Source organism: Muntiacus reevesi, chromosome 10 (assembly GCF_963930625.1).
Source record: "Muntiacus reevesi chromosome 10, mMunRee1.1, whole genome shotgun sequence".
Taxonomy (NCBI): domain Eukaryota; kingdom Metazoa; phylum Chordata; class Mammalia; order Artiodactyla; family Cervidae; genus Muntiacus; species Muntiacus reevesi.
Window position 1 is genome coordinate 40,258,322 of NC_089258.1, and position 28,000 is coordinate 40,286,321.

General features: G+C 47.5%; 2 protein-coding genes across 7 annotated transcripts in view; both read right to left on the reverse strand.

Moving 5' to 3' along the window:
• Nucleotides 1–10,865, reverse strand: part of CDK5RAP2 (CDK5 regulatory subunit associated protein 2) — a 175,220-nt gene extending 164,355 nt beyond the window's left edge. For all 6 annotated transcript variants that reach the window (XM_065946987.1, XM_065946992.1, XM_065946988.1 and 3 more), the window contains exons 1-2: nt 10,655–10,865; nt 1,100–1,167 (exon numbers count right to left, since the gene is read on the reverse strand). In XM_065946987.1, the coding sequence (XP_065803059.1) occupies nt 1,100–1,167; nt 10,655–10,710 (124 nt within the window). In that variant the 5' untranslated portion in view covers nt 10,711–10,865. The remainder of the gene's footprint in view (nt 1–1,099; nt 1,168–10,654) is intronic.
• Nucleotides 10,866–23,350: 12,485 nt separating this feature from the next.
• Nucleotides 23,351–28,000, reverse strand: part of MEGF9 (multiple EGF like domains 9) — a 77,289-nt gene continuing 72,639 nt past the window's right edge. The window contains exon 6 of the mRNA XM_065947056.1: nt 23,351–27,998. Coding sequence (XP_065803128.1) covers nt 27,547–27,998 — 452 coding nt within the window. The 3' untranslated portion in view covers nt 23,351–27,546. The remainder of the gene's footprint in view (nt 27,999–28,000) is intronic.

Sequence of the window (28,000 nt, forward strand, 5' to 3'; positions counted from 1 at the left end):
TTCTCAGCCCCTCTCCCAGCTCCTCACTCCCCCGCTGGCTACGCTGGCCTGCTGTGACCATTCTTTAACTGTCGGCCTTCTAGGCATGATCGGAGCCACGCTCCAGGCTGAACCCCCTGCAGAGCCCAGAGCCTGGCAGGGAGCAGATGCCCACTCCGGGCTGAATTAAGGAGCAGGCCGATCAAGTTTTCTGGTCCCAACGGCCTGGTGGCAGACGACAGAGAAACCAGAACTGCTGGACTGTAGTGTTAAAGTTGCCAGGTTCTAAAGGAAAACCTGAGGGTGGTCCCCAAATTAACAAAAAACTTACCCAAATTAACAAAAAACTTAGGTCGTCTGCTCTAAAAACTCCTCCTTTTTGCACGTAATCTCATCACTTTGGAGATGGGGGGAAAAAAACACCAGTCAAAATATCTCTAAGGTATTTCAACAAGGTGAATTATTAGCACTTCCCACAGATATTGATGAGAGCATCCACTCTCTTTCAGAAACAGAAATGATGAGGAAGGCTTAGCAAAACCCAAACTGCAGAAGAGTTTCCTCCTAATCCAGCTTCAGCCCTGCAGACTGCTTATTTGCTCAGCGCCGTCTCCTGCGGTCTACCCAGCTATGTGTCTCCGAAGGGCAGGCCCATGTAGGAATGCAGGGCCCCAGCCAGCACATGGAATCCAGCAGCCTGCCAGGAAGCCCTTGGCACGCTCAGGTTTGGACAGCCGCCCTCCAGGGCCTCCAGCTGCTCGGAAGCAGGAACCAACAGAGCCTCTGAACCTGACCCAGTCACCGACTCAACATCCAACCTCCCCTGGTCGTTCAGTTCAGCAAACACTGGCTGAACCCCTTATGCAAGCGTGGTGGTGAGAAATGAAACTCATGAAGTATGGTCCAAAGGGCATCCGTTTCTCTAGCCTAGTGCTTATGAAAGGAGGTGAGGAGCAGGTCAATATATACATTAAATACTGCGCCCTTCCTGGGAGCACCAAGCCAAGCCAGGGAGCGCTGGGCCTTGGAGCCATCAAAGCTCAGGCCCAGCTCCCGGCTCAAGGCTCACGGCCCTCACGGCCCAGCATCCATGGCCCCTGTTCTTACTCTGTGTACTTACCACCGTTTCCCAAACCAGCAACAGGGCTGATGCCGTCCGCGTCATCCGGCACACTCAGAGCAAGGCCACTAGGAGAGAACATGCGCAACAAAGGGAAATCACTGTCTGAGCAGCAGAGGCGGCCGGGCCCCCGGCCTGCACCCGACAGTCAGCGGAGCTACCCCGAGGGGGGCCGTGCGGAAGGGAAGACCCAGGCTTCGGGGCTGAGCTGTGGCTCCGATGCTCACCAGCTGAGTGAGCATGTTCGGTCATGGATTCATTCACACAGCGAGTGTTCTGTGGGCCACCGAGGGGCTGGGCGCAGAGGCACCCGGCCAAATGTAAGCTACTGATGCTCCTGAGTCACACTGCTCATTAACTGATCACACGGGGACACCACCCCTCAACCTGTAAAGATTAAATAAGTCAGTGCATATGAACACCCAGCACACAGGAAGTGATCTGCAGGAGGCATCGACTAGTGTTTTTGTCAATGCTACTATTACCATTGTCAACACGCCTATCACAACTAAAAATCAAGCTTAAAAGAATCAGGTACTCATTCGGATGCTTTAAGAATATCAGACAAAAATGCAAAATTCACTGATTCCAGAAGTTTTACTGGCTAAATTATACAAGCAGGTTCAGTGAGGATGTGGAGACACTGACAGAAAATGAAACCATGACAGGAGGTGTGGTTCAGCACAAAACGCAGGTCCCTGAATTCTGTTCTGCCACACACCTCTCCCGGCCCCGCTTCTCCATCTGTAAGCAACAGCAGCTACTTTGTGAAGTAACTGGTGATTGAACAAGACACCTAGTGTCTGGCAAGTGCCCAGCATACCGTGAGGATTCCATAAATGGGAGCAAAGTACCCTTGTCACCATGAAGCATACAATGCTCTGTAACTTGTAAATGATCTACCTTCATGAGAAGTGGCCGATTCCCTGAAGGTCTGTGCATTTTACAAAGGAAGGCTCTAAGGCCCAGATAATTTCAGTGGCCTAGCCAGTCTCATGGCAGTTAGTCAGAGAACCAAGTCCAGAATCCAAATCTTTTATGTCTAAAACCCAACAATGCCTGCCTGTCCCAGGCTGTAAGCTAGGAGCTGAGGGAAGTTCAGCTTGACTTCTTGGCCATTTGCTCTTTCCAGGCCTCTAAATACAGATCCATCCTGTTCCTAGGACAATTCTGTCTGATCATCAAACTCTGGAGTTGGAGTGAAACTTCAACATCAGAACCAAGCAAAAGAATTAGATATCATAAAATTCCAGCATCAGGAAAATGATTACATAAAATGTGTATGCTGTGAGGATAACTGGAGAAGAAAAAAAGCAAACATAAGTAAGATATGCCTTCAATTATTGGAAGACAAAAAAAATACATGTACACTAAAGTCACCTCAAATCCTTCCTGCAAACTTGGGGGCTATAAATATATGTAACAAGTGAAATATTAAAAAGCATAATTTGTAGGAAAAGGAGAGATATTCAACATTTTCCTCCTTTTTAATTTTTTATAATTCTCAACTCCCTCCAATAAGTACACTAGGACAAACTCCATTTTCTAAACAAGTTGTTAAAGTCAGACACCACTCTTTGCAGTTGGTGGTCCAGCGGCCCCAAAACTACACACACAGCTTCCTGGGAAGCTCAGCCGACTCTGGTCTCTACGTCCCCAAGTCTGGGCCTCTCTCCATCACAGCCATTAATTCACTACCATTGGAGGAAACGGCCCATCAGTGACTCAAGCCAAGATCAATCACGGCAGAAAACCAGGTGGCAGGCAAAGTCAAAGAATTTAGTTTCCAACAGGCAAAGTATGAAACATGACGTTTGACACTGCAGCTCTTAGAAGAAACCGCTCTTTAAAGCACAAATTCCAGCCTGGTTCCCGTCAAACTTCCCCGTGGGCTCTGCCTGCCCCCTCTGAAATGTCGTGACCCCCGAGCATCAGCGCTCCCAGGCAGTTCCAGCCACACCTCCAGCTTCAAGCCTTCAGCTTTAGGTACCCATGCTGGTCACTCACTCTGGGCCTAAGGTTGGGGCTTTCTGGGTCCCCAACCGATATCAAAAGCAGGCAAAGGAAGAAGGCTTGGATGGGACTTTGTCATGGTGTGGATGGGGGGAGACGAAGTTCCGAGAAGGGAAGGAACTCATTTGCTCCAAATCACACGGGGTTGGGTAGCAAAGTGGAGGCCAAAACCCAGGCGTCTCAGGGCCCATTCCACGCAGGCAGCTGTGTCGGGGCCGCCCCTGGCTCCTACTCAGGGGCACCCGGTCAGGGAGCGTCCTCACCTGCGGAACACAGCGTGGCCACAGCCGCCACTGCAGGGGGCCCGCGCCCACCGGCCCCGCGCTCAGGGACGGCGGCCTGGCGCCTCCTCCGCTCCGCAGCCCTTCTGGGCTCCGTGGTCCTTTTCCAACGCTGCCATTTTTTCCAACGAGGAAAAGGGAGGCCTGGCAGAGTGAATACGCTGAAAGACCCAGGCCGCCAGGCTGCAAAGCCCATGCACTCCGCCTCTGTGCCACCCCAGGCCCCCCGCACCTCCGCAAGGGCTGCGGTGAGGGCCCAGTGCCCCGAGGCAGGGCTGCCAGCCCCGCGGGCAAATGAACCAACACCCCCTGCGCCTCACCACCGCACCCCCTCGCCCACCCACCACCAAAGGGGCACTCCCCTGGGTCTGCACACGCACCCAACGCTGGCCGTCCGCGCGAGGGCCCCGACGGCTTCACCGACGAAGTGGTGTGAGCGCCGGGGGTCAGACTGCACATCCGTTCAGAAAACACACACCCAGCAGGCTCCGGACTGTCTTTCAACAACTTGCTTTTCACTCTAGGCCGTTTGTTCTTAATGAGAGAAAACTACATATAAACACAAAAGAGCCGGACGAGCCTCGAGTTCTTCTTGACTATTACTCACTCTGCTCTTGGTCTCCTGGAAGAAGCAACCACGCTTGACAGTAAGACATTCCCGAGCTTTCTCTATGTGTGCAAGTGTACATACTAGTCTGCAGCGTCTTTTCTTCACTGAATGTGTCCTAAAGGTGTTTTCATGACAGTACAGATAGATCTACGTCAGCGTTTTTAACTCCCGTGAAGCATTCTACAGCCATGCTTTTCAAGCTTCACTGACACCAACCAACAGGAGGAAATACGCTATCCTTCATTCTGCAAGTGCCTTCTGCTCTGTTCCATTCTTTTTTGCTTAATTCTGGTTCTGACCTACTAAACTGAATGTCAGGAGTTGACAATGGGTCATAGTTGAGACCTGTGAAAAGGATGTGTTATTTACCAGGTAACGTGTAGGAAACTCAACTTGTTTCCACGTTGTTCCTTTCACAAACAATGCTGTATCTCCTTACACAGGTCTCATTGTACACCAGCATGATTTTTCGATAGATAACCAGAAGTGGAACTGCTGTATCTAAATACATTTACATTTTCTCAATGGGCGAAAGATTTGAAAATATACAAGTGGCTAATAAGTACATGAAAAAAATGTCCCACACGGTCAGCTGTTGGGGAAATGAAAATCAGGACCACAGTGAGACAGCATGCCACATCCCACACGATGGCCACAATAAAAGACAGACAACAGTAAGCGCTGACAAGGCAATGGAGAAATAAGGATCCTCCCAGAGTGTGGGAGGCTGGGAGCGTGAGGTGGTGCAGCCACTTTGGAAGAGAGTTGAGCAGTTCCTCAACACGTTAAATATACAGAGCTACCACACGACTCAGCAACCCTACTCCCAGAGAAACGAAAACTTATGTCCACACAAAAACTCGTACACAAATATATATTTATAGCAAAAGAGCCAGAAAAGCAGAAAGAACCTAAATATCAGCAACCAATGAATGAATAAACAAAAACTGGTGCGTGTTAACCACAGATCACTCGGTCACAGAAAGGGATGAAGCGCTAATACAGGCTACAACACGGAGGCCTCACGAAAGTCCACATACTGTAATATCTCACTTTTATGAAATGTCCAGAACACGCAAATCTACAGACAAAAAGCAGACTGTGGTTGCCTAGGGTGCAGCAAGGGGGCAGGGGGTGGAAACGGGGGTGTGGTAGACTGAATTCCCCTGGAATTCATGTGAGAAAGCCCAGCCCGCATCTGACAGATAGTATTAGGAGGTGAGCCTCGGGGAGGTGATTAAGAGCAGATGAGGTGGAGACGGCGGAGCCCTCAGGAATGGGCCTGGGGCCTGTAAGCGTTTCCAGAGCTCCTACCTCCTCTCTTTGCTCTCCACCACGTGAGGATACAGTGAGAAGGAGGTCCTCACGGAACCTGCCCACACTGGCACCCTGATCTCAGACTTCCAGACGCGGGAACTGTGAGAAGCCAAGTTCCGTGGTCAATCACGGGCTTCCCAGGTGGTGCGAGGGGTAAAGAGTCCGTCTGCCAACGCAGGAGGCACAAGAGACGTGGGTTCAACCCCTGGGCCAGGAAGATCCCCTGGCGGAGAAAGTGGCAAGCTGCTCCAGTACTCCTGCCTGGAAAACTCCAGGGACAGAGGAGACTGGCGGGCTACAGGCCACGGGGTGCAGAGCCGGACACTGAGCCTGCTCGCAGGTTGTAAGTTACCCAGTCTACCTTTCTGTTACAGCAGCCCAGCTAAGACTGGAAGTAAACGCTAATGGGCACAGGGCTTTTTGGATGATGAAAATGTTCTGCAATTAAGATTATGGTGATGACTGCACAACTCTGTAGATATACTAAAAAAAAAAAACACTGAATAGTAGATTTCAAATGGGTAAAGTTTATGGCATATAAATCAGATTTCAGTAAAGCTGTTAAAAAAATACAAGACACATTTTTAAAGCCAAACTGTGTTCCAACGAGCTTGTACCATTCACACTGCTGTGCACTTTTCCACGCAGTGATTACAAAGCAGCATTTCACTACTAAATACGGAGCCTATACTCACGGTATTTATCTTTTCAAATAGAGATTGAACAAAATTGATTCATTCAGCAAATAACTGCTGAGCCTCTGCTATGTACCAGACATCGTTCTTTCTAGAGATCCAGTCGGGAAGAAGCCAGGCACGCTCCCTGCCCTTGCTGAGCTAACCCGGGCGACCGGGAGCGTCTCCTCAATCCTCACGGCCCGGCGGCAACTCTAGCCCCAGGTCGGCCGTGGATCAGGCTTTCAAGCCTTCACCAGAAATTGCATTCCGCCATCCTCTTTCTCAATCTCCTTCTACAAAATCCATGAAGGCATTCTTTGCCTGAGAAAGTACAGACTGTACAGACTTACAGGAGACTTTTTTTTGGTCTGCCCCCAGCCAGGCAGCAGGCACTTAATGGCCACGTGCTTAAGGAACCCACAGATGAACAGGCCTGGGCCAGGCCTCTGGAAACTCACAGGCAGAGGCAGAATCCTGGGCATGAAAACAAAGGCGTGAGCCCAGGGCAGCGGGCACAGAGGACTTCGTCCAGAAAATGGGACAGCACGTTAACAGCTAAACAAAAACCAGCCAACACCGAATGTACCCCCATCAGCTCCAGGTGCTTAAAACATACAACTTTGCTTCGTCCACAAAGTCACCCCACCAACCAGAGACTGTCGCTGAAGAGAAACTGAGGATTAGGACAGTTATGTGAAAACCTCCAGCAACACGGCTAGCACCCCGCTGAAGCAGGATTCTGGTGCAGGCGTCCTGCGCACACAGCCCAGGTCCTTTCGACACCATCGGGCGGGAGCTAATGGAGGGCCTCAGGTGGGCCGGGGCCCCAGGAACCGGGATCCGGGCCTAAACCTCACAGAGTCGGAGCTCCCGGGGTACCCCCAGGTGAACAAGCTTGGAGAGAATAACACACTGACCTAACTCAACCGAAGGCCATGGGCAAGTCGGACTTCAGTTCAGTCTCCAAAACCAGGGCCTGGAAATTACCAAGCAGAAGAGTATCCGTATCAGCATAAAAAGAGTCCTCGTGTTCCAGGGGTTTTTCCCCTCCACTCTGACCGCCTGATGGAGACACTGACTCCTTGAAAGCCAGTTCCAGCCCACAGCAGTGCCGCAAAATCCTCCCAGAGTCCTCTCAGAAATGGTTCCGAGAACTAGCTGGAAGGCAGGATGGGGCACCGAGAGCCAGGCTCTGGAATCTGTAGGCCTGGACTTTAAATCCTGGCTTGCTCATGGGCTTTTTGGAGGGACCTCGGAGTGTTCATTTCACCTCTCTGAACCTCAGGGTCCTCACCTGGAAAACGTGGATAAAACCGTCACCTCACCAGACCACTGGTCACTCGGTGAATTCACAGACAGACACTGAGCCCCTAGCGTGAGCCAGATACCAGCTAGGAAGTCGCATTACAAAGATGGTCACAACACAGCCCCTGCTCTCACGCAGGTCAGCGTCGAACCTGGGAGCCAGACCAGTTACCAGCTGCGCCTGCAGCGGCCAGTGTGTGGACCTGGTGGGCATCTGAGACATGGCTCCTCTAGAGTGAGGGCGCTAAGTGTAAGGCAAATCCCGGACCTCAAAGACTTAGTAAGATCAGACAGAAAGCAAAATATCTCATTAATACTTATTTGTTTACAAGTTAGAATGATAATAGATGGAAATACTAGGTTAAATCAAACATTATTAACATTAACTTCAGCAGTTTCTTTTTACATTTTTAATGTGGCTATTAGAAAATTTTAAATTACATACGTGGCTCAAATTATATACTGATTGGACTGCATTAGTCGATAAAATTCAATGAAGTCATGGGACTTCCCTGGCAGTTCCAGTGGTTAAGACTCCAAGCTTCCACTGCAGGGGATTTGGGTTTGTATCTTTGGCCCGCATGATGTGGTTAAAAATAAGAGAAAATTCAGTGATGTCAATAAGGGCTGTGAATGCCTCAGTGATGGAGGACTAAAGGAGAACAGAGGGCCCAGGTGGGGAGACGGGATGTCAGCGAAGGATTCCTGGCAGTGACATCTAAATTGAGACCTGAAAAATATTCAGGCAAAGCAGAGGAGGGCGATCCAGGCGGCAGGCACAGCAAGTACCCAGGCCCAGCAGCAGAAGGAACAAGGCAGATCATTCATGACTGTTCGGCAGCCAGCGGGGTGAGAGGCTTGGAGAGGAGGCAGGGAAGGGAGAGGGGAGACAGGAGCCCAGTGAGGGAGACGGGGCCACAGGACAAAGGAGCTCAGAAGCCGCATTAAAGAGCTTGATCCTGAGGCCAGAAAGGAGCCAGGGGGAGCCTTGATTGGTAAGAGATTAGCTCAGGAATGTATGCAGCACCAGGGTTACCAGCAAAGGCGGGGAGCGGAGGGCAAGGAAAATATCTCATGTTTTGTTGAGTTGCTACTCTGGGTCAGACGTTGGGCTAAACTCTTTTAGACTCATCCATTTTACAGATGACAAAAACTGAGGCTCACAGAGGGTGACTTGCCCAAGGTCACACGGTTGCTAAGTGTCAGAACTGGGACGGAAACCCAGCTAGGTCTAGGCTGCAGCGCCAGTACTCTGGTCACCTGATGCAAAGAGCCAACTCATCAGACAGGACCCTGATGCTGAAGGCAGGAGAAGGGGACGACAGAGGACGAGATGGCCAGATGGCATCACTGACTCAATGGACATGGGTTTGAGCAAGCTCCAGGAGGTGGTGAGGAAGCTTGGTGTGCTGCCTCCGTGGGGTCTCAAGGAGTCGGACACAACTGAGCGACTGAACAAGATTCCAAAACTGGTACTGGGATGTGTAAAGCTGCCTGAGAGAGTAGTGTGCCCGACTCTTTGCAACCCCAATGACTGCAGGCCTCCAGGCTCCTCTGTCCACGGAATTTTCATAGGCAAGAATACTGGAGTGGGTTAACCATTTCCTGCTCCAGGAGATCTTCCCCACCCAGGGATCAAACCCATCTCTCTTGAGTCTCCTGTGTTGGCTGGCAGATTCTTTGCCACTGAGCCACCTGGGAAGCCCTGAGTAATAACAGACTTTGCCTCAATGGCAATGAAAAGCATTAGACGTATAAAGCAGCAGGCTGTGACGACCAGAGCTGTATTTTTAAAACGAGCTTTTGAGCTGTAGTATAAAAGGCTATCAGAGGTGTGAAGGAAACTAGGACAATCCAGGTGAGGGGTTATATACCACTTACCAACTGAGCTATCAGGGAAGCCCACAATATATCCAGGCAGTGGCAGAAAGATGATGAGAAAGAAACGTGACAAATTACCTCAGGATCCAACTAGCAGGAGGTTCAAAGGGCCTTACTCTGTGTCTGATAAAACTGTTCGGTCGCTAAGTCATGTCCGACTCTTTGCGACCCCATGGACTACAGCACACCAGGCCTCCCTGTCCTTCACCATCTCTCAAGAGTTTGCTCAAATGCATGTTCATTGAGTTGATGATGCCATCCAACCATCTCATCCTCTGTCATCCATTTAAATGGTTTCTCTGTTAGGCTCTCAATAAACAGAGCAACCATTTGTCCAGGTTTGCCCAAGATAGGACCTATTTATGTCTGCTGCTCAGGAAAAAATATTAATTGTGTCCATTTTACTCTTAAAAGCATCCAGATATGCACACAGCAAATAACATGTCACCCTTTCAGTTAGGATCTGTTGACCACGAGAGGCAGCCTGTTCCTAGCAGAGCTGGATAAATGCCACAGGTTCTCTGGGATCGCCTCTGAGTCCTTCTACCCTCTCCCCAACCAGGAGCCCGGGACAAGCAAAGGGGTCCAAGCCTACAGCAAGGCAGGACTTTTTCAGGCCTTCCTCCCAAGAGAGACCCCCAACCCACCAGCAATGTAGACTCCAACTGCCTCCTGGGACAGGTTCATTCAGCCATTCTCCCCCAATGTGCACTCCTGTTGTTGATGACCACGACAATGGTGGTGGTGGTAACGGCGGGACCAAATCATTTTTAAAGCACTGATGACACGCCAGGCTCTACACCTGCCAAGCAAATTGCTGGGGGGTGGATGGAGGGGCATCTTCTCGTCTAATCCTCACCCCAGCTCTGCTGGGTGGATATTACCACCAGCCCCATTTAACAGATGGGGAAATAGATTAAGTCATCTCATCAAAGTCACAGCTAGTTAGTTAAAGAACTGGACTTGAATCAGCTCCGTTCAACTCCAGCCAAGGTTCTTAACCACTGCACCCCATGGCCTGAGTCTTGGTGGCCACTAAGGGACCCATAAGCAAAGTCTGGACAGACCAACTACACTCCCAACAACGAAAGCAAACCCCCAAACTACAATGAGCCATCAAGTACCCTCAAGGTCCGCGCCCCTCAACCAGCCCTCACTAACTGCACACCCCAAGACGTTCCATCTCCCTCTCTTTCAGAGAACCCCTTACCTGGCCCTCATCTCCTCTTCAAAGTATGCCCCGAAATAGGGGACGTGGGGGCGAGGCAGCTCGGGACCCTCAACCACCGACACTCAGCTATCAGTGGGCGGGTGCCCAGAGATCGCCCCCGAAGAAATCCATCTCACGCACTCCCCACGTCAGGAACCCTCAAGCCCCCTCGGGAGCAAACCTCGAGTCTCGGGTGGAGCGAATCCCCATCCGTGGGAAGCCCGGCCCGGTCACCGCAAACCCACAGAGCCCGGGCCGCACCTGCAGCCGCTACGCGTCCCGGGGAGGGGGACGTCTTCTTCCAACACCGAGTCCATCGTGGCCGCCGAGGAGTTGGCGCTGGTGTCTAGCGACGGCGCCACTGCTTCCCCCACGGGATCGCGACCCGCCCGGCTCCCCAGGTCCCCGCCCCCTCCAACCCAGCTCTCGTTCGGACTCCGGCGGCGCCGCTGGAATTCAAACCGCAGCGGCCGCCATCTTTCCCGGCGCTTCTTCCTACGGAAACGAGGCGGGGTCACCGAAGCGCGCGCGGTGAAGCCGACCGGCCTGGCCAGGAGACCGGGCAGGGAAGCGCTGGCGGGACGCCATCTTAACTAAGGGCAGAGCGTCTGCACTTGTACCGGCAAGATCAAAAGAAAGAGAGGTGGGCCGCCATTTTTCGTGAGGGCACGCGGGCCGAGGCTAGCGCAGACGCCATCGTTGTTGAGGGCCGAACCAGATTTGGGCCGTTAATTTAAGCGGGAGATGGGAATTCACCACCTACCGCTTGGGATCCTCATAACTCCTAACCAAACGGGTACTCCGAACCTTAGGGTCTGGGCATCCCAAAGGCTTCTGCCTTGAGCTGAAACTCCGTTAATCGGTTGCGGGACTCGCTTTAGAAAAATCCTACCTAGATAATCCCCACTCGAGTAATCTGCACGCTTGGTGTGAAATAGATAAGCGCATCCCTATGAGCCTAGTGGTCAGGGACGCTGCCTCTCCAGCCTCTCAGCTAGTGAGCTCTTATTACCTGTAGGGCTCGAATAATGCACCTGGGATCGGTATACTGAGGCCAAATCAGAGGAAAGACTCGCCTAACTCCATGCACCGAAGTCTGGCCTGGACAGATCGCGGCTCCTGCGGGCTATCGGTATATCCGCGCTCTCCGCTAACCCTGGCCGCCTTTCTTAAAGCGCACAGCAATCACTAGGTCATTTTGGCAGAGCTTGGCCTGTGAAACGGAGAAGGCAATGGCCCCCCACTCCAGCACTCCTGCCTGGGAAATCCCATGGACGGCGGAGCCTGGTGGGCTGCGGTCCTCGGGGTCGCGAAGAGTCGGACACGACTGAGCGACTTCACTTTCACTTTTCACTTTCATGCACTGGAGAAGGACCTGTGAAAGCAACCTTCTCCTCATCCCGGTGTTCCTACCTTCCTCTGCAGACTGTCAGGAGAGTTCAGAGAGCCGGGTAAAAATAACTTGAAAAGATGAGTGACTGGGTAGATGTACCGTCCTCCTTCAGCCTCAGTTTCCTCATTCTTTCCAAGAGGCCTCTTTGATACTCTGATCTACATCAAACCCTTTCTTGTATTCTGAGCAATCTGTATTTTTCCCCCTTTGTGGCACTTACCACATTTTGCAATTCCATACTTTTCTGTATAATTTTTTTAATGTCTTCAGCACTAGACTGGAAGCTCTGTAAAAGCAGAGACTGTTTGGAATTGTTCAGGCTGTATCTCCAACACCCAGCACTGTGCCTGCCACCCAACAGGGGTTTAAATATATATGTTGATAAATGGTTCACTCAATATGGAAAATGAGGCTAATATTATCCTGCAAGGTTTCTTCAAGTTATTTTATTGAAGTATCATTTATTTACAATGCTGTGTTAATTTCTGTTGTACAGCAAAGTGATTCAGTTGAATATATGTATGTACGTGTGTACATGTCCCCTTCTACAAGGGATCTCCCCAACCCAGGGATCAAACCCAGGTCTCCTGCATTGCAGGCAGATTCTTTAGCATCTGAGCTACCAGGGAAGCCCAGATATATATTTACATATATATGTATATGTGTCTATGTATGTATGTATGTGGGCGTCCCTGGTGGTGCAGTGGCCAAGAATCCACCTGCAATGCAGGAGACACAAGAGACAGCTCAATCCCTGGGTCGGGAAGATCCCCTGGAGGAGGACATGGCAGCCCACTCCAGTATTCTTGCCTGGGAAGATCTGTGTACAGAGGAGCCAGCCGGCTGTACAGCCCATGGAGTCACGAAGAGTCAGACACAACTGAGCATGCGTGTGTGTGTGTGTAATATTCTTTCTCAGATTCTTTTCCATATGGTTTATCACAGGATATTGAATAGCTCCCAGTGCTATACAGTAGGACCTTGTTGTTTTATCCATTCTATATATAATAGTTTGCATCTTATCCTGCAAGGTTTCTGTGACAATGTGGAAGTGACCTCAGATTCCTTTACTACCTAGTCAGTGGTAATCCCATCCCTCTCCCTCTCCCCCCACCCCAGCTCTCTCTCTCTCTCTCTCTCTCCACACACACCCCTTAGTGAAGGCGACAAATCACTGCCCCTATCCCTCTTCCATCCCCAGATCTTCAGCCACCCCCAGAATCAGCAATAAAATAACAGCCTGAAAGAGAGTGGGCAGGAACCAGCTGGCACGCAGGGAAGGGGTGGTCCTCGATCCCCTGGAACCAACAGTTCAGTAAGATGAGTGTTTCCAAAAGCAAGAAACTGGGGTGTCAGGATTCCTGCTGTGACTCCGCCACTGACTCCCTGTGGTCTTCGGCAGAACGATCCTCTCCTGGGCCTCAGTTCCTCCAGCTGTAAAATGGGAGGATTGGACTGGATGGCTGTCTCAAGACCTCACAGATCTAAAGATTTCTTTGTGTCGATTTCAAAGCTTCTAATGCACAACCATCTCTGTTCCAGTGTGGAGGGCTGAGTTATAAATTATTACTTCCCGAATGAAGGAACTAACTTTCCATCCAGCAGATGAAAGCTCTTGAGAACGGAAAGAAGGAAGAGGTTGTGTACATTTTGACATTTCTTATGCGACACTTGTGCTCGGTACATCACAAACGCTACTGCATCTAACACTCACAACCACCCTCCGGATAGGTGCTACTGTTATCCCCGTTTCACTTACAGATGAGAAGATTGAGGCTGAAAGAGATAAAAATAACTTTCTTGAGGTCTCCCTGCTGGTAAGTGGTAAAGCTGGGATTTGAGCCCAGGTCCCTCTGAACCTTCCTGAAAACTCTAGTTGTTTCAGGAAGCCTGTCCTCTCTATTTGTTTCTCTCCACTTTAGAATCTGGGATTAAGAGGTGAGGTCTACATTTAGACAGTACTATTTCAGGGGTATGTCCACCAGACTCTACAGCTTAGACATCTGCTTCCACGTGGCCCCAAGATGAATCTAGGTGTGAGCAACTCGGGACCAGAAGCCTAGGCGCCGGGATCCTGACCCTGGGAGGTCGTCCAACTCATCCTGGGACCTGGGTCTCTTTCCCTGGCTCCTCCTTGATTTTCCTTTGTGTAAATTGGGAAAGACCATGCTGAGCTCACACGGTTACGTTAGATACTCTGGAAACTCTAAAGAAGAAAGAGCCAGGGAGAGGTTCTCCTTACGATGAATCTACTCCCTGTTCAGCAAATGGCCATATTCCTGGCTTGTGTGCTAAAAACCCTTTAGTGAACCTGGCAACTGAAAATAGAATCAATTGCACAAAAGATGGGCTATTTGGGAAGTTGTTTTTCCTGTTTTCATGGTCAGGGACGAAGCCCTCTGCCCCGTCTCTGTCTCACCATGGCCTTTCTTTCTGCCAAGCCTGGAGGTGACGTCACTACCACCAGCTGTTTGGGCTATCTGGCGCCATCTCCTTGACGACAGCCACCCAGCCACAAAGCTGGCATTATTGTTTCCTTGGGCAAGGTCATATCGAATGGCTGGGAGGAAGTCACTTGCAGCCAGATGTTTCTCATTAGGGTAGAACCCTCAAGACCCAGGAGCTGCCATGACTAACAGCAAAAGTTAAGTTTTTATTGCATCAGTACATGCACACTGCTACTTTGCACTGTTTCATTTTATCCTTACAACACTGTAAGTAGATCAGGATGACTGTCTTGCTCTTCAGGTTAGGAAAGTAAGGCTCAGGGAAGGGAAGAGATTTGCCAACAGCCACACTTTCTTCCTTTCTCTCTCTCTCTCTTCGATTTTCATTTAGAAATAATTTCAATCTTAGAAAAAGTTGCAAAAAGAGTACAGAGATTTCCTTGTATAACCTTCACCCAGCTTCCTAAAATACTAATATTTTACATAAGCATGATACAATTGTCAAAAATAAGAAATTACATTGATACGATTCACTACAGACTTTATTTAAATTTTATCAATTTTCCCATTAATGCCGTTTTTTGGCCCAGGAGCCATCCAGCATTCCGTGTTGCTCTGTCCATGTCTTTCATGATGCTGACACTTCAGGAAGGTTCTTCCCAGTGGTCTGGGTTCATGTGGTGCTTCCTCATGATAGAATTGAGGTTGTGCTCTTTTGGCAAAAGAGGTGATGCTGGACCTTCCTCAGGTACCAGGAGGCGTGTGTGCATTCTCAGTCGCTCCGTTTGTGTCTGACTCTTCACGACCCCGTGGACTGGAGCCCATCGGGCTCCTCTGTCCATGGGATTTTCCCGGCAAAAATACTGGAGCAGGCTGCCATTTCCTTCTCCAGGGGGTCTTCCTGACCCAGGGTTGAGCTTGCATTTCCTGCGTCTTCTGCATTGGCAGATGGATTCTTTATCTTCTGCACCAGTAACGACGGATTCTTTACCATACCACCTGGGAAGCCCAGGAGGTCGACGATGTTAATGTGTCTCTTCAGTTGCTGCTGTTAACTCTGTTTTCTCGGGTAAGGTGATATCTGCAAGGATTCTCCGTGATAAAATTGCTATTTTTTATAATTAATAAAAATCATGGTGATCTTTGAAGCTATGTAACTGTCCCATTTTTCATCAAATGTTTACCAACTTATTTTAGTATCCATTGATAATTCTTACCCATTATATCACAGCATACTTTGCCCATTGATGCTATCCTGTTTTCACCATCCCTTCTCTCTTTATTCACTGGAGTTCTACTGTGAGGAAGCGCTTTCTCTTCTCCCCCATTTATCCAGTTTGTTTATTTAAATCGGGATGGACTCGGATATTTGTTTTACCTTGTGGGTTAGAATATATCACCATCGCTATCTCTTTGGTTACACAAACTGTCCTGGATTTGACCAGGCCGCCCTCTGAACACAGAGGTGTGCCAAGATTCTAACCAGGTCTCTCTGGTCCCCGCAGCAGTATCCCTGGCCCGTCACCTGCCCCCTCGCCCACGGCTCTCTTCCCAGCAGCCCTCACCAGCGGCAGTCCTCACCAATCACCGTTCCCGATCGGCGCCCCGCATCGTCCCCGTAGGATGCTGGCTCCCTGCGCCACTGCCGTCCTCTGGGACAGACGCCTGGCCCCGCTGTGCGCTGTGCTGAGGCCAGTCTGTCAAACTAACGCAAGTCGGTTTTTTTCCCCAGATGGGAAGAGGAATGAGAAACACTCAGTACCAAGGGGATAGCACGCAGATTACTGGGCTCCAGAGGGTAACACATGTCAGCATTGTATGGCCTCAGATCTGCCAGTGCACCTCTCTGGGCTTCTTTTCTTATCTGTAAATTCAGCGCATTAGATTTAGACGTTGAGGCTCCCCTCAGCTCCAACATTCCATAATGATGAGTGTTAACGACCATGCACTGAGCTCTTTGTCTGTGCCAGGCGCTATATTAAAACTTTACATTCAGTCCTCGCAGTAACCCGTGAAACAGGGACCGATTATGGTCCGGTTTTACAGTTGACACAACTGAGGCTTAGAAAGGAGAGGGATTTGTCTGGTCACACGGCAGCTGAGTGGTGGAGCTGGGAGCTGAACCCAAGTTTTATTCTACAGCCCAGGCTTTTGAAAACGATGCCACTGTGCCTCTCACTGAATTGCTGTGATCTCTGCAGTCGCTAAGCTGGTTAAAATGCAGCTAAGTATTATAAACCCGAGTAAAACAGCTTGAATACTTCGTTAGTATAAGAATAATAAGAGTAAGATTCTAGGGGCGCAGAGAGAATAGACGAGTCGTTCCGACTGAGAGGAAGGGGTGGAGGTGTTTTATAAGCAAGATGTACGCCCTGCAGCGCAGGCAGAAACCTGTGCGCGCCAGGAATAAAGCAAGGCCGCGGTTTGATGCAGCGCCATTTACAAAGCTCATGCCCATTTCTAACAAGCTTGCTGTCCTCTATGAATAAGGAAACTGAGTCTCAAGAGACAAGAACTGATTTTTTCAAGGTCACACGGTAAGCTAGTCACAGAGGAAGAAACTTGGACCTGAAGTTTTCTAGTCGCCAGAAGCTGGTGCTCCTGAATTGTGTGTGTGTGTGTGTGTGTGTGTGAAACTTACAGAACGCATCTCAAATCAAGATCTCCCTGCCTAAATTGATCATGCTCAGTACCATGGCCAGATCCGCATGCAGCTGAAGCCAGAGTCTGGGTATAAACCCAGAGTCTGGGGAAAGTGTCCTAAGGTACCAGGGAGAGCTTCCAAGCATTCTTCCCAGCTGCACACTTGAATATGTAAAACAGCAACAGCTGTAGGCAAAGATGGATAACTGAGCTAATCAGGCTTCTGGACGTTTTGTAGATTAAAAGAATCTCGATGTCTTGATCATGATTTGCAGGATGGGGTGGTACATGTTGCTTCTCCCTTAAATGTGGTGAATCCCTAGCAAGAGAACGGGCCAGGGCCTATGAAGGCGGACCCCAAGGAAGCGGCTGTAGGACCTGCCTCCTCACAGGGGTGAGCGGAAAGGACCTCTGTCTCCACACATGCCTTCCCCTCCGTCTGCAGGTCACTGCGCAGGCGGCACCCTGCCGAGGATGCCCAGCCATTGACGGGCAGCCGAGGACGGGCAGGGGCTGGACGCGCAGTCCGTGCTCTTCTGTGAGGTGTCGGCGCCTCTTCCCACGCCGAGTCCGTTCCGAAGAAGGGGTATCTTTTCCTCACTCTCCCAAAGGAACTCTATGTGCCAGTGCTTCTGAAGAATCTAGAATCCCTTTCCTTCCCCTTCTCGGCCTAATTCCCAGAGTTTCCCCACCCAGAGTTTAAGAGAATGTTCTGGGCCACCATCTCGAACTTCCAGAGTACGCTGGTCTTACTTATGGCACTAACACAGCTCGATAATCATCCACTAACTTGCCTGTCTCAATTCGACTCCTTGAGAATAGGATTTTATTTTAAATCAATTTTACTGAGATATAATTTACATACAGTACAATGCACCTGATTTAAGTACACATTCTGATATGTTTTGGCAAATGAACATACCCAGGTAACCACCACCACAACCAAGGTATAGAACCGCGCTCTGCGAAAGAACCAGGATGACGGAAATATTCTGCATTAGCACTGTCCGATGGAGCAGCCGCTGGCCATGTGTGGCTACTGAACCCTGGAAATGTGGTTATGGAAATGAAGAACTTAATCTTTAAAATTTTCATCTTTTTTTTTTTTAAGTGTAGTCGATTTACAGTGTTGGGTTAGTTTCAGGTACACAACGTAGTGATTCCTTTTTGTTTCGTTTTCCGATTATGTCCCTTCATCGGTTGTTACAAGATATCGGGCAGAAGTCTCTGTGCTATACAGTAGGTCCTTGCGGCTTAGCTGTTTTCTGCATTTTAGTCTGAATGTGTTAATCCCATACTCCTGATTTGTCCCTCCCCCCACCCAAGGAAACCGTCAGATTATTTTTTTATGTAGGAAACCATGGTCTGCTTTCTAGCATTAAAGATTTGCCTTTTCTAGAGTTTCATGTACCAGGAATTATAGGATGTACACTTTTTGTGCCTGGCTTCCTTTGACAGTGGGAACTTTTAATTCTCTGTCCTAAGGTCTATTATGTGTCCTTAGTCACTCGGTTGTGTCCGACTCTTTGCGACCCCGTGGACTGCAGCCCGCCAGGCTCCTCTGTCCCTGGGATTCTCCAGGCAAGAATACTGGGGTGGGTTGTCATTTCCTACTCCAGGAGGTCTTAAAGTTTTCTGAATACAGGTATTTTCCTCCATATTTAGACTCATTCCAAGGTACTTTACTCTTTTTGGTGTGACTGTAAATGGGCTTGTTTTCTCAATTTCTCTGACAGTTCACTGTTACTGTATAGAAAGTACAAGGGGTTTCTGTATATTTATTTTGTATCCTGCAACTTTGCTGAACTCATTGATGAGCCCCAGTAGTTTTTTGGTGGTGTCTTTAGAATTTTCTATGTAAAACATCATGTCATCTGCAGATGGTGACAATTTTACTTCTTCCTTTCCAATTTAGATTCTTCTTTTTTTGTCCAACCACTCTGCAATGCAGGAGACCTGGGCTCAATCCCTGGGCTGGGAAGATCCCCCAGAGAAGGGGGATTATAAAGCTCTATTATAGTGCATGGCAAATAATAGGTGTTTAATAAATGTTGGTGAAAGAATGAATTATAAATCTTAATCAGAATTAGTGACCTCGTCCCAAACACTTTTTTCTCTGCCTAACAGAATACAGGAGTGAAAAAAGGCTCTCACAGAAACCATTTATTTAACTCAATCTCTTGGATGCATCAATGGAAATGTTGAGAACTGGTGGGCTCCATGGCCTGCCCTGGTTCACTCCGTAAAATCAGAGCACGGATTATAGCCTGTTCGGAGCAGACTCCAAGGCCTGAACTCTCCTCACTCCCCAGCACTCACTTCCCATCCCTTTCCCACAGGCAAACATACTGACTCAGTGAATCCCCACAGAAGCAGAGGAATGCTGCAAGATGCCACACTGCCTGCTCCAGCCTCCTGTGGAGGCCATCCTGGTCCCAGGTCACCCACCACAGCACAGAAACAGCAGCAGTCCAACTCAGAGAAGCATCTCCTTTCATTCCAAAGATACCTAAAACCTAGGAGTGGCCTTCTTCCAATACCGGGCTATGGGTTGGTTTTCTGTTCAGAGAACAAGCCGCCTGGTACTCCTCAACGGGGAAAGAACACTGCCTTTTCTGGGGGGAATGCCTTAACTGAAGACCTCCTAAATAAAAGGGAGAGAGGACAGGACCTCCCATTTGTTACAGACGTGGCGTGTGCTGGGGTGCTCCCCATAGGATGTGTCCTCAGCGCGGCCCTAAGAGGTCAGCATCACTAGCTCTTCTACAGGGAAGGACAGTAGGACTAGCGGCCCTTGGTTAACTTGCCCAGGGTACCACGGTGTGGAGCCTGAGCTGGAATCCTCTCTTCTTCCAAAGCTGATGCTCTTTGTATTGTTAAAGAACTTTTCTGTTGATGTTCCAAGATGTGTCCATTCATTAGTAATAGCTAAGTAATCTGTCTGTGTAGTCAAAGCTATGGTTTTCCCAGTAGTCATGTACAGATGTGAGAGTTGGTACATAGAGAAGGAAATGAAATCCTGAATATTCACTGGAACAACTGTTGCAGAAGCTGAAGCTCCAATACTTTGGCCACCTGATGTGAAGAGCCAACTCGTTGGAAAGGACCCTGACGCTGGGAAAGACTGAAGGCAAAAGGAGAAGGGGTGGCAGAAAATGAGACAGTTGATAGCATCACTGACTCAATGGACCTGAGTTTGAGCAAGCACTGGGAGACAGTGAAGGACTTAGCAACCCGGCGTGCTGCAGTCGAGGGGTCGCAGAGTAGGGCATGACCGAGCCACTGAACCACAAGTAACCTATGTCGCTGGTTGCTGGGAAAGTAAGCTAAATTAGGGGTCAGTTGCTAGTGCAGTCTTAGCCTAACTTCACTAGTGTACCTCCTCCTCCTCTTTGGTATAGTAAACTGGTCCTTTCATCCTTAATTCAGTGGCTTAATGATCTCTGTCTTCTAGTACCAAAAGATGAGGTACAAATTATAAGTAAATGAAGTTCATTCTTTACCCAGGACCAATACCTGTTAATATAACTGCTTCCTTTCCATTTTTAACTGGAGGACATTCAAAACATAACTGTTAACCAAACTCTGATCCTTGCTCTGGAATATAAAGGCCGCTCCATTTCAGACAGTTCCTTTAGGGATTCATGGCCCATTGGAGTCTACACAAGTTGCTTAACTGCCCCCAAATTATTATCTCAACTAAAACATCATCTTAACAGACAGTCATTAATGTCCCTATCCTTGTCTGGAAGACTCTCGTCTCTTGCCAGAAGTAACTTCTTCAGATGAAACTGGATAATCCCCTGGCCATGGTGATTAAAGAACAATGGCTCATTTAGGAAATATTTGGGGGGAATTAAAAAGCTGAGATATAGCCTGTCGGTTCTGCAAGCTTCTGAAAATAAAGGCAGAAAGGGGAGGACACCAAAAGCACCCATGTAGCAGACTAAGTTTGCTTCCTGCCCCGTCAGCACGTGTTTGAGGGCACACAGTCCTGTCTGTGGGCAAGACCTCCGCACCGCAAGACCACTCCGTGAGCTTCATCGGCACCGTTCCACTGGAGGGAATTCTGTGCTGTTTGTTCCCAGCGTCACTCAGAAACACCCCTGTTTACAAGTGACTCGGCGCTGCCCCAGATTGCAGTCTGTCTGGTTTCTGGTTTAGAGTTGCTTTACTTTAAAGCCTTCTTTGCAGTTCTCCCATCCAAGTACTAACCAGGCCCGACCCTGCTTAGCTTCTGAGATCAGACAAGATCAGGCGCATTCAGGGTGGTATGGCCGTAGACTTCTTGCAGTTCTTATGTGCCTTTACCATATTTACCAGTGTAAACACTGCAGTATAGCAGAGTCCATCATTCACTCACATTTCTTGAGCACTTTCTGGTGCCAGGACTGTGCTTGGCAGTGGCATTAAAAAATGAAGACAGTCCCAGCCCTCAAACTGAACAGGTAATTTGATGATATCCATCATCATTATCATCATGTATTCATCATTCCTTTTTCTTTATAGTTTTCCTGTATAATGTCTTTTTAAACAACGTATTACACTTTCCATTTTTGGTCATTATATACAAGAAATCATATTGTATGTATTCTATGCTTAGCTTTTTTTGCTTGACATTATGTCTTGAGACTCATCCATATTGATGTAGATAGCTGTAATTCATTCATTTTTGATCACTGTATAAAATTCTATTCAAAGTATATGGATAGGCCACAATTAATCCATTCTTCTACTGATAGGCAATTGGGATGTTTCCAGTTATTTTGCTATCACAAATGATGCTGCAATTAAGAGTTTGAAACGTGGGTCCTGGTACACATAAGTAAGTTTCTCTAAACTATATACCAGGAGTAGAACTGCATGCACATTTTCAAATATTCTATTTTTTTCAGTTTTAATTGTTTTTAATCATTCTTCCTCATTCTTAATGACCAAATGTTAATTTAACGGTGTATGCACTAAGCCATGCCTGCAGTTAAACATCGAAAGTTTGTCTCCACTTTTTTAACTTTATATATAACTCTAGGGAAGATTTTTTTCCCACACAAAAACTTCTGCTTTTTAGGTCATTTTCTTATAAGGGATTTCCGGAAGTGGATTTCTTGAATCAAGGCTGTACTCATTTACATTCAGTGGGCGAGGGGATTATGGCTGAAATATAGAAAGGAATCCCCATATTAGTAGCTATCAATCTTTTGGGATCATAGATACTCTGGAGACTATGATTAGGAGTATGAAAAAAAAAAAAAGAGTATGGACCTTTTGTCCAGGAAAAAAAAAAAAAAGCACATACAAACTGTTTATGTTCACAAATAAGCATTTCACAGTTGTGTTCACAATTTCAAGAGTTTCTCAGACCCTCTGAATCGTGTATGCTGACATCTCTATTAAATAAGAAATACTGTCTTACCCACTGAATACAAAATTTCTTACAATACTTCACCAAATAAGTTCAGATCGACTATTGCACCTGTCAAGTACTTTTTGTTTTAAACCACCGTTTGCTGAGTACCGACAGTATACCAGCACCGTGCCAGATACTAGAGACGGAGGAGCACATGCTCCTAGCTTCAAGGGTGCAGGCTACCAAGGAAGACATAATATAACAAGTATTTTTAATAAAGCATGTGCAATAGGAGATGTCTTCATTAGGCAAACGAGGGTATATGTTAAGGACTTATCGACCTTCTTTTGTCAAGGAGTTGCAAAGAATGAACAAACATTTTCCAGGATGTTATAGATAGAAGAAACAGTACCAGCAAAGGGAGAAAGACATCATATAACCTGGCAAATACAGGAAATTATACATCATTTTAATGTGGTTGGTAGTGAGCATAAAGAAGGGTTAAGACTTCCTTATCTGGAGCAGAGACTGAAGTGAAGTGAAAGGCGCTCAGTAGTGTCTGACTCTTTGTGATCCCATGGACTATACAGTCCATGGAAATTCTCCAGGTCAGAATAGAGTGCATAGCCTTTCCCTTCTCCAGGGGATCTTCCCGACCCAGGAATTGAACCCAGGTCTCCTGCATTGCAGGCAGATTCTTTACCAGCTGAGCCACAGGGCAACCCAAGAGTAGTTGAGTGGGTAGCCTATCCCTTCTCCAGTGGATCTTCCCGACCCAAGAAATGAACTGAGGTCTCCTGCATTGCAGGCGGATTCTTTACCACCTGAGTTATCAGGGATGCCCAATGGATCTCAAAGGCGACAATTATTAAACAAGATTATATGTTAATATATACTTTTTGACTCAGGGTGTTTTGTTTTGAGAGGGGGAATATTCTTCGTGTGGCATTTTTTTCCACTAAGTGGAAAACATTCTTTAAAGGAACTTCTTAAAACAGAAAGCATAGTCAATAAATGCAGGATACAAAGATTTTCATGAAGCAGTTTGAAAATAAGTGATCTGTGACATATATTAAAAGACTTCCAACAACTGTAACCACATAAAAAAGTAAAACAGCAAATCTACAACAGGTACAAATTATATACATTTATTTTTTAATAATTTTAAATAACACTCTTGTATAAATTCTTTCTTATATTCAAATCATACACAAATTTAGAAATGCATCATGAAGCCTAGTACAGTATATGTATGAGACATGTTTTTAAGATGTGTGTTAGAATTTTAGTGACATAAATATGATTTTAACGTTTCAGAAACACTCCCAGTTGCTTGGGCGGGAATTTAACGCATTGCAGAGTGCTTGTGCCTAGCATGAAGACGCCGCTTTACGTCGGTCGGCTCTCAGGCTGGCTCAGACCTCAGGCCTGGCCTCACGTCGTAGGGCTGCTGGTGCAGTTACTGCAGATACAGGATAAGAAAGGTTCCCGACGGCCTTTGAAAAAGCATCCTCTGACCACTGACCCCCTGTGACCCACAGCCTTAGCTCCGTGGCACCGTTGGATCTCTTCAGCTGAACCACTGTGTTCCTCCTGCTGCTTCCCTGGCATCGTCGCTGGCTCAAGGTGGGAGGGAAAGCTTAACGCTAACCTCCTGTCGCCGCCCTGCACACACCAAACCCATGTCAGCGCCCAAACTCCCACCGAGACGATCGTAACAGACCAAAGGCTCTTCGTCGACGAGGCCAGACACGCTTCCCTTGCTCTAACGGGTTACCTTGGGTTGCTTTTTACTTTTCGGAACTTTTTGTGGGAGCTTTCTTTCCTTGTGATCTATAAATTCAGCCCCTTCCCACATACCTCAAAATATAAGAACCAGGGAATGTTCATAATCAGAGGTGCTATGTTGACCATATGTCCTACAAAAAAATACAGGACCAAAGTGAATGATTTAATAACGCAGTCCAAGCTAGGGCTGTCAGCAGGAAGGACTGTCGCTTCCGCTCTCTGGCTCCAGAAGAGCAAAAGAAGGGCTGCACGTCCCCCAGGCACTCAGCTGACCACAGTGAGCTGGAGGGTCAGCAGGTGTGGCTTTGACGGTCACAGTCTCCCGGGAATACTGGGGCTAGAGCGCAGACACAGTGATGCTGCCACAAATCCTCTCCCCACCAAGCCCCTCCTCCCCTTCCGTGTCGGCTCTGTTCTCTCGTAAAATCCAGGGATCCCTAAGAGTAGCACATTAAGTCCACAGGACCTTAGTATAAATGAGGTTTAGTTTTTATCATCATTTTTCTCTGTAACTAGAGAAATTCTATTACTAAGACACCTCTGGGAGCTAGAGGACAGAGGTAGGGAGGGGAAGGTGAAGGCCAGACACACTTCACAACACTACCTAGGACATCTGACTGTCAGAAATGCATGAGGGCTTACTACAATGAATTAGTGAAGATTAAGCTAGCATCCAATAGCAGTATCTGTTACTCATCAATTAGATTCACACTAGTCTTACCTCATTTGAAAATAAACACATTCCTAATTCTTAGACCCTATTAGTCTTTCTAAAGGACGCATGGGATCCTGGTGCTAAACACCACAGTACGTGGGGATCATGCTTTTAGAGGAATGACTGATGTGCAACGCATTCCATGCCAGGTTCCTAGTCCGATTTTGGTAGTAGATCACTTCATGATGGACTTCTACCTCAGAGCAAAATTACCTCCACCAGCAGAAGCACAGAACACTAAAGAATATTATTTAAAATAGATTTTAAGACCTTAATTTTTTTCCACCAGGATAAATTGAGAACATGACCTAGGCCCTGTTCATAAATATTTAAAGGTAAACGTTCTTTGTGATTCAATTTTTCCAGTTCCTTTTAACGTCTGTTTCAAGGAATGTCTACATAGCCAGAATCTGGACTGTTCAGCTTTGGCTCTAAGACCCCAACAAACTCTTTCTTTCTTTATTGTGTTAACGGCTGTTGAACAAAATTCCCACTATCCCCAACCCCTGGCTTTGAGGGCGTGGCAAGCTGGGGAAAGGCGTGTGTCACGTGACACAGCTCCGCGGACCGGTCTCTGCGCACGCGTGGCGGCTGCAGGGAGTCGGGCTCTCTCTCCCTGCTTAGAAAGATGTTTCCTTTTAGGAAGCACAGACTGGTATTTTTATTTTCTCATCACCAACACGGGCTTCAGAGAGTAATCCTCCTGTGCTCTTTGTGCAAAGTCCTTCGTGGCTATATAGCCCTGGATCGTACCTTGTATTCACAAAAATCAGAAACGTTCACAGATGGGATTCTTCCTCCCAGCCTTCCAATGTCTGCGGCTGGGTTATTTCTGCACAAGCATACAACTGAAAAAAACATGTGCTTCTGAGTTAGGAGTCCTGATTCCAAACTGAATGATGTATGGTGTAGCCTTGAACAAGACATTTAACCTCACCCATAAACTGGGAGCAACAATGACTTCCTCAGAGGCGTGTGGTGAGGAACCAAGGACACACGTATAAAAAGATGCCTTGCAAACGGTAAAGGGCTACAGAAACATTATCTGATTTTAATGTAATCTCTACTTTCATGAGCAATGGCCAGATATCCAGAGCCTCTCCAGTTACTAGAAGTAGATTATCTGCCTATACATCCTCCAGAGCATCATCTGCAACTGCAGAGGGATGACCAAATTCCAGGTTTTTCTCTGGAGAAGTTAGGCAGGGTAATCAACTTGGCAGAGTTTCCTAGGTCTAATTTTTGCTTTATTTTCCCTAACCACTTGACAGTTTGTTCTTCCTCCTAATAAATATCTATATTTGACTTCTGGCTGTTTTTCCTGGCTTAGTTTAATTTACAATCTGTCAATATCATAATTAGAGGAAAGCAAAGGTAGAGATGGCCTCGAAGAAAAAACTGCATCTAAATGCAATGACTAACTATACCCACTCAACTACAGAGCTACCCTCTAACCAGACAAGAAGATACAAGAACTACAGCACTGCAGAGAGATGGTACATGCCCCATGGCATGTGAGTGACAGGCTACATTCAAATGTAGGAAGTATTTGGGGGTGGGAAGAGAATATAAATATTTCACAGGGGATCCCAAGTGATGTGATGGCTTTTCTTTTGGAGCTAAAATATTTCTTCCTTTGGAAGACTATTTTTACTTTAAAAACAAATTTTAACAAGCATGTGTTCTACTTTAATCTATGTCAAATATATAGAAGCTAATGTCTAAACAGGTGAGTAGTTTGGAGAATCCAGCCTTGTGTCCCAGCTTAACAATCATTGTCTTCAAAATCTATTGCTTGAATCTATAGGAAGTCAAAGACCATAAAACTCTACTTTTAGACTGAAAAAGGGAAAAATTAGAAACATCCAACCTCTTATAAATTTCAATAATGTCCAAAGAGGGACTAAAAATGACTGATGCTCACCAGAGTCCCAGCTCTAGCAATATTGCCATCTATTTTACAGTATTTTAACCCCATATTTTCTTTTTACAATGCCATTAACTGCTATACAAATAAATTCTAGATGATAAAATAAGACATGATTTTTTTTTACAAATAGATACAAATACAATGCTGACCAGATATTCTAGATTAACTATATACACCTTATTTCTCTAGAGGCAGGAATATTCCTTATTTTTAAACAATGTATCATTTACACTGAGGCCCCAAGGAGAATCATTAGCTTTCTGCTTTCCCAGACACTGCCTTCCTCTCTCTCCCATTAGAAGCTTATCCTGTGCTTTAATCTTATCACTGAGCAAAACTCTGAAAGAAAAATCAAACCCTTCTAAAGATCTTGGGACTTTACTGCCCCTATTACAGAAACAATCAAGATCGTGTATTATGACACAGCCCAAACATCAGCTTTTCCTCAAGGATGTCTTTTAGTCCAGTAAAATGAATATCCTTCCTGGCCTTTCTTTATCAGGAATGGGGATAAAGTCTTCCGGCAGTCCTTTCCCCCTCCACATCCATCATCCTGTTTCCACTGATGGTGAACATTCCCCCAGGAATCTATTCGGAGGTGAAAGTGGATTGGGGCTGCTCTGAGAGGCTCAGCCTTCTATCCTCCCACGTGATTTGGTACAAAAATATACTTTACTTCAAGTCCTTATTGTCAGTGACTGCTGCGGATCTTCATGGGAAAACTAAGAGGAACAGGCTGAGCACATTACAAATCTGTACCTGAAAACTTGCGATGCATACATGCCCTTGCTTTCTCGTCTCAGCGGCTCTCCCCGGGCTGTGGCCCAGGGAACGCCGCTGCCTTAGGGAGCACCGTGGCCCTAAGACCCAGAGGACAGCTCCGGCGCCCCTCAGGCTTTATAGTTATGCATGGGTGTCGTCAGGGTCAGCTGCCCGTTGGGGGCCACTTCGTTGCCATCATCTTCCAGCAACCCTGACACGTCTGCGTTGGGAATGCTGTCGTGGTAGCTGCTGAAGCTGATGTTGTCTTCCTTCAGCTCAATGGTCCAGAAGGGGGCGCTGAGCTTCCGGTTTTGGTACTCCCGGTACATATAGACAGCCCCCACAAACCCCATGAGCAGCACCACCACGACGATGATGGCTGTCAGAATGATGACGTTAAACTGGGTCCACGATACGTCAGCTAAGGCCGAAGTGCTGTTTTCAGCAGAGCTTACTGAAAAGACAGTCTGCGGGGCTGTAGGGGTAATGGTACTATTTATAACAGGGGTGGGCACTGATGTGGTCAAAGAGGCATTGGAAACCAAAATGGTAGGACCTTCAGGTGTTGGAACAATAACTTCT